Source organism: Sceloporus undulatus, chromosome 7, assembly GCF_019175285.1.
Source record: "Sceloporus undulatus isolate JIND9_A2432 ecotype Alabama chromosome 7, SceUnd_v1.1, whole genome shotgun sequence".
NCBI lineage: Eukaryota > Metazoa > Chordata > Lepidosauria > Squamata > Phrynosomatidae > Sceloporus > Sceloporus undulatus.
Window position 1 is genome coordinate 8257993 of NC_056528.1, and position 7225 is coordinate 8265217.

The window sequence follows — 7225 nt, forward strand, 5'->3', positions numbered from 1 at the left end:
TGTGTGACAGCTCTGCTCCACAAGGTCCATCCTTTGGCAGAAACGGATTGTGGCATTATTCAGTGTCCCTTTGAAACCCTGGAGCTCAGTGGAAGACAAGCCATGAATACGATGAGGCTCAGTGGTGGAGAAGTTCTTGATAGAGAATTGACACTGAGACTTGCTTAGCAGCCAACCTATTTCTCCTTCCTTCCCTTAGTCGACGGCCACTGGTCAGAATGGTCGCCCTGGTCAATGTGTTCGGAGACATGTTCGGGGATCAAGAAAAGGATTCGGATGTGCGACAGCCCCGTCCCTTCCAGAGGAGGGATGCCGTGCGAAGGGGACAAGGTCCAGCTCACCATGTGCGACAACGTCCAGTGTCCAGGTACTTCCGCTGGGGGATAAAGAGGTGCATCGCGGAGTTCGTATTGAAAATCAAAGGCTGCATTGGAACTGCAGAATGAATGCCGTTTGAGACCACTTTAACCGCTGTGGCTCAATGTGATGGCATTCTAGGATTTGTAGTTTGTGAGCTATTCAGCCTTCTCTGAGAGCTCTGGTGCTGCAACAAACTACAAATCCCTGGACCCCTGACTTCTGGGCCACCCAGCTCTGTTACATTAGGCATTAAATATTTTCTCTTTGCAACAGTGGATGGCATGTGGTCCGTTTGGTCGTCTTGGACCCTTTGCCCAGTTTCCTGCGGACTAGGAGCTGTGAGACGAAGCCGGCAATGCGACAATCCTGCCCCAAACTACGGAGGCAAGGACTGCAGTGGCCACAGATACGAGGAAGGTTCCTGTGGATTCCCAGTAAGAAACAACAAATGCATCAATGCAACAAAATCATGTTATTTTATTTTAAAAGTGGCTTAGTGGGATGCAAAAGTAGAAAACCTGTAAGAAACGTTTCTATTTGGACATGGTCTTGAGCCGTAAACAAGGGACTGGTTTTGCCCCGAAATGTCCTTGTAGCATCATTGCTACAAATAAATTACTGTGATGTGTAACTTAGGATTTCCTTAAAGCAATCCTCTTCCATTTTTAATATAACATGTCCTCCAACTTTCTCAATTTGGCAAAGACGGTACAATTTTTTGGTATTATTTTTGGAACCCACCTCGATCTGAAGGGAGAGGTGGTCTAATAATAATAATAATAATAATAATAATCATCCTCCATCATTTTTTTTCACACTAAGAGAGCAAAACATTTGCCCCAAGCCCTGCCAACGTTGCCAAGCCGTATCATGGTTTTGCAAAGCTTTGCAATACGCTGACAATTTTTTGCTATGGACGTTCTTTTTTTCCCCTTATCTCTTCCTTCTTCTTCTCTTCCGTTTTACTTTGTACACAGGAGGCTTTCTGCAAATACCTGCCTAAATCCTCTGAATCTATAACATCGAGGAGACGGATCCATTAGGGAACCAACAGACCACCGAAGCGGCAAGAAGGATCTCAACAACAAGCCAACTTTAACCTTTTATCATTTGGGCTTCTGCATGGCAATGGAAGCTGGCATAGCAACATGCCAATAGCCCCAGAATTGATGCCGACTGCATTGCTACCGCAAGAGACATCTATTGAGTGTCGAAAGATGCCCAAGAACCAATTTTAGGAAGACTTAAATCGTTGATGGATGACTTCACCAAAGTCCCCAGAAGAGCAAAGGACGTCTTTGGAAGGAAACTTCCAAGCCGTACTAACTTTGCAGCATTGGGCAAAAATGTTGTTAAACTGACTTCTCCGGAACCAGAAAGTTATCATGTGCAAAATGTGCAGAGTTTATGGATTTTGTTTGTTTGTTGTTTGTTTGGGGGTTGCCTTTTTTTAAACAAAGGTAAGTGAAGTTTTCAAGAGAGGATCGCAGAGACAAACCACAGCAAAGCAAAATGATGGCAAGCAACTCTAGACCAGGTTAAAGAAAAGAGTCTTCTATCCCCAAACCTGGTCAATGATGAAGGTGATTAAAGTTTCATTTCCGCTAACAAGGTGCCTTGGATTGATTATTGATCTCTGTTGAATCTAAGCATCAAGATCATTTCCTTTCATTGCTAGTGATCCTCTTTCCCTGTCTAGATCTCTGTTAAATCTGGGTCTTCGAAACAATTGCTCACTTTAGATATAACCGAGTGTCAGACAGCCATGGAGAGGAACGTTTCATTTCAGGAAATATTGGCTTAATTTAAACCTGGAGAGTAAGAACAAAAAATCTTTGGTCATGCCAGGGATCCTTGAAAATACTTCAGGATGGAGAAAATGTCATGTATAGTAGGCCCTTGGGATCTATTGAGGTTTGGTTAGAGGATTCCCAGCAGATACCCAAATCCATGGATGCTCAAGTCCCATTATATCCGATGGCATAATAAAATAGCATCTCTTATATAAAATGGCAAACTCAGTGTTTGCTATTTGGACTGTAGTTCAAAGCATCTGGAGGGGAAACACATTGATAAAAGGTGCTCTAGACTGTACTTAGGTCTTGGGTAGAAATATAAAGAGAAGTGAATGTAGAGAGATGGAAAGAGAGACAGACAGATTTCATTCTCCCTTTGGGGACAAACGTTTGAAATACATTTATTGTCTTACCAAAACAAAATCTATAAAAATAACACATTTCCCCTCCAAATATATCATTACCATAAAACAAAAACAAAACAAATCTCACAATTCCTGACAAAGTTGAACTCCGTTTTGTGTCGGTGTGCCAGCGTCAAAGGCGAATCTCCCCAAAAACGGGCACATTTGCAGAGGTAGAGGCAACCGTCGGAATGACCCAAAAGCAGGGAGCATCCTTTGGGTTGGGACTGGGTTTGCAAGACACTCCTTGAGGAAAAATCACTGAGTAGATTCATGCTTCTCCGCATGCCATTGTATCACTTCCAGTCTCCTTCCCAAGGGATATGGGGATAAAAGTGTGCCTTTTGTCAAACAGTTTTTTCCAGCATGACAAAAGATACGTTTTTACAACTGTCTCCCTTGGAAAGAGATTGGTGGAAGTGCTACAACATCATGCGGAGAGGCAAGGAGAAAGATGCTACTCTTCCACTCCGATTTAACTTTCTTTTCTCATGCTATTTAGTCTTGTGGGATTGTGAGTCTATCCAGTTGAACTGAATGAGGCAGATGTATAAGAGCCTAAGAAAGAGCCTTATTGCATTCCAAACAAGCCCAGAGAAAAGTGTGTCTCTTTCTGTTTCCGTGTGACGTCGAAACACTTTCATTCTCTATGGTTGTAAAAGCACAGGAGATGGTCATAAAAGTGTCCCTTTTCCCAAGCTGGAAAGATCCATTTGGCAAAAGGGATACTTTTGCAAACCTCTTCCATGTTTTTACAACTGGAAGAGAGCAAAAGTGCTTGGATGTCATACGGAGTCAAAACACACTTGCATGCCAAGTTTGTTTCTAATGCAATAAGGCTCTGATTCTAGGTCTTCCTGCTGCTGTCGAAGCATGTCACAAATTCCCTGCGACACACCTGGACAAAATAACATTCATTTTACCTGTGATTCCCAAATCTTGGAGGAATGCACAAGGGATTGAAAAATGACAGCGAAATACAAATGTGGAAAACAGCCACCATCTTCCACTTCTGCAGTCTGGAAACATAGGTCTTTTCCGAGTATGTAGCCAGTTCCATATTTTAAGGAAATCTTGGAGAGGGTGCCTAAAGTTGAACCCATCTCTTTATCAATGCCACCATTGCTTTTTAAACTTCCCTCTGGAGATGATTGATGCATTTACCTGGCAAAGGAGATTGCCACTCAAATGGAGGACCCTTTTGTTTCCCTGTCCTTTTGTTACTACTGACATACTCAGAGAGGTATGGCCATAACAAGGACAAGATGCAGCAAAGCCAAAATGCTCCAGGAGTCGATGTTGCCCCTGTATAGACTTTGCCCAGTGCCCAAGAATGTCAAGCCCTGATAATATCCCCATCCATGGGTCCCTAATAGAGTTTCCACATTTGATCCAAACCATCATGCGTCCAAAACATTGAAATTTGCCAATAACATGATCATACATAACAATACAGTAGTTTTACAATAATACTGCTGGGGGGGGGGGAAGCATTTCCATGACCACTGGAGACATTAAAGGATCGCAAAGTTAAAGGATAAAGTGCTTTAACTCACTACTACTTTGCAAGGCATGGTGCCATTTTGATGTATCCACATTTTGCAATCATAGCAGTTTGATATCGCTTGAACTGCCATGGCTTCATCCTACAAAATCCTGGCATTTGTAGTTTGGTGGGATACTAAGAATCCCCTTGCAGAAAGCAATGGGGTTGTCCGTTGAATCCATAACATTAGTGCTCTGTGGCACAAAATCCATTGCCAAACTACAACTGCCAGGATAGCATAGGATGAAGCCATGTGCATTCAGATGGTGTCAGACTTATATGTGACTGTGTAATGCAAATACCCAGAAAGTCTCAACCAATGAGCGCAGACACATATGTGCAGATGTTGGTGCAGATCTGGCTGTTTCCTTAGATATAAATGAGGAGGGACATTTTTAAAAACCCTTTGCAGAATTTTTCCCATCCTCTAAGGTCATCTTGGTACCAAAGAGAGAAGGTTGCAGCTTAGCTTCCAGAAACAAGGGCTGCTCCAGACTTGAAGCATTTTTAGGGGGAATGCACCTCAAGTACTTTGTGTGAACATGGCATGATGGATTGGTGAAAAGAGGGTTGCTGTTGTTATAGAGAGACTGGTATTCTCTTAGTGACATTTTGTTGTGTGCCTTCAAGTCATTTTTGATTTATGGTGACCTTAAGGCCAACCTATCGTAGGAGTTTATCAAATGAAGTAGATGGGGAGTTTATCCCATGAATATCCTGGAAAAATCATGTAATTACATGTAACGATTTCACATGACGACATTGCACAAAACCCGCCATTAAAGCGGTCACAAAGAAGCATTAACGCGCATCTTTGTACTTCCGGGATTCCAGCGACGATGCATTTCCGATGTCGCTTTATTTGCGCAATGGCATGTGATAACCATTTGAGCAATTACTCGCCATAGGATGCGACTAACTCAAACTGGCGGGTGCATTTTATTCACGGAACTGCTCCTGAAATGAAGGAAATGCTCATATACTTTAGGGGACCCAAAGAAGGAAGAAATGTATATATAAATGTATGCATGTTTAAAAAAATCATGAGAAGGTATATAGATCCTGTTCTTCCCAAAGACCAAAGCGGTAAAATTTTGGCATTTTGCTTTTGGAACTGTTGCAGAGACCCAAAAATCCCTTGTAATGTATCCGGCGCGAAACCTTTGACTGTACAAACCTCTGTGTATTTCCTTACGATGGCAGGATTGGGAGAGGATTGGGAAACCTTTGTGTTTATGAAGGAGTATGTCTCCCTCATCTGTCATTTCTTTATCTAACAGCTTACACAGAAAATAAACCTTACGACAACCATGGTGGGGACAGCGTATGTACAATGTACACCGAAAACCGTCTCTTTGCACAAGATTTTATCCAAAGTAAGTGTTTCTCAGGACCATGTAATCGTAAAGGGCTGCTTTTTTCATTCCACAAAGAAATGTAGGGGCAAAAACACACTTTTCGTTTTGGCAGTCTGTTAAGAAAAACATGTTCTCAGGGGGGTTTGGTATCAAGCGGTCATGGAGACTTCCCAAAACAAGAGAAGGAGGCGATCCTGTTTCCCCCAATGAAATAAAACAAGAGTTCAACCCTATTTGATAAGTCTGAGAAAAAGGACCACTGTTGTCCTTGATGGATGAAACAGGCTGGTCTTTTGCATTACGATGCCAGAATGGGAATGCATCCATTGGTTTCCACCAACACATGTTCATCTCCTGGACATGTCCACCAAACATCTCTGACTTGTTTCATGGTGTAAGTCGAAGCATGGAAATCATAAAACCATCTTCGCATAGAAAGGCAAGTAGCGATGGTTTGGGCTAAAAGCTCTGCGACAGACCCGCAACGTTTGGCCACAAGCTCTGAAAAATACTTTCGGTGGCACGTTTCTACCTGGCTTTCCAGACCAATCTCTCCAGGTCCCTTATGGAACTCGTCTCCGTTCGTCCGTAAAAACCAAGGCCCTCAGTTGATTTCTCCCTCGGTGAACTCCTCTTTGATGGACTGTTTGCGGGCTTTACAGTCCGGAAGATCGAAACCAAAGTCCGCCCACTCGTCCGCCCCGCTGCGGTTTGGGATGGTGATGGTGTGGCGCACTCGGAAGTGGACGGCCTCCATGACACGTTGGCGCTGCAGTTCTCCAGACGTGCCAATGGAAATGGTGGAGGCGTTGCCGCTGGAGCGGAGGAGCGGCTGGGCTCCATAGTCATGGCCCTGCTTCAGTTCTTGGAGTCCCCTCCAGATTATCATCCGGTATTGCTCTGGGATCTTTAGTGCGCCAAGATCCTACGGAAGGAGACATTGCAGGGGGTTAATTTAGTTTGAAAAACGGATGAGTGACAATGGGCTTCAGGCCATTCCTAATAGTTCTGGTGCGGAACAGGAGAGGAAGAGTGAGTGGCATCGCTATTTATTTTATTTATCTCAATCAATCTATCAATCAATCAATTAACTGTTTTATTGCGGTCAATGACCAAATTAAATTATCATATTCCTAAATTCATATGCATATATAAAATACATACATACAGTTTTCCCTCTGTTCTCATGGTTTTTAAACCCGTGTCCCTTGCTTATGCACGGGGGACAAACGGAGGGGGAAACAATGGGGCACATGCCCAAGGCTTGTGCCTGCGCACTGCTGCAGCTGCACACCTATATTCATACCAATGGGGCTTGAATATAAGCAAAATCTCATTTTCGCAAGGGGGTCCGGAACGGATCCTCCACAAAAAAGGAGGGGTGACTGTACTCTGGATATTAGTAAGATACATACACCTACGGACACGAATAAAAAAAGAGTAGAAAGGTAAATACAAAGAATGAAACTGTAAAATATAGATAGAAAATATAACTGCATACACAAATAGTAAAAACCTAATCATTTACTAAAACCTAATTTTCACAGCAACATAAAAAAAAATTGGCTATCTTGGGCAACAAGATAGCGCCCTGACGTCCACAAAAGAGTATTAAAAGCCTCTGAATGTCCAGGGAATTTCCTTATTTATCTGATTTTTAGGCCACTTCTCTCCCAGGACACAGGTGAATGCCATAACCCACTTCAGCAAATAATAATAATAATAATAATAATAATAATAATAATAATAATAATAATAATA

General features: G+C 42.7%; 1 protein-coding gene across 3 annotated transcripts in view; it reads right to left on the bottom strand.

Annotated features, from left to right (window-relative positions):
• Nucleotides 1–2532: 2532 nt before the first annotated feature.
• TP73 (tumor protein p73) overlaps nt 2533–7225 on the bottom strand; it is a 61374-nt gene continuing 56681 nt past the window's right edge. For all 3 annotated transcript variants that reach the window (XM_042480060.1, XM_042480061.1, XM_042480062.1), the window contains one exon: nt 2533–6389. In XM_042480060.1, the coding sequence (XP_042335994.1) occupies nt 6069–6389 (321 nt within the window). In that variant the 3' untranslated portion in view covers nt 2533–6068. The remainder of the gene's footprint in view (nt 6390–7225) is intronic.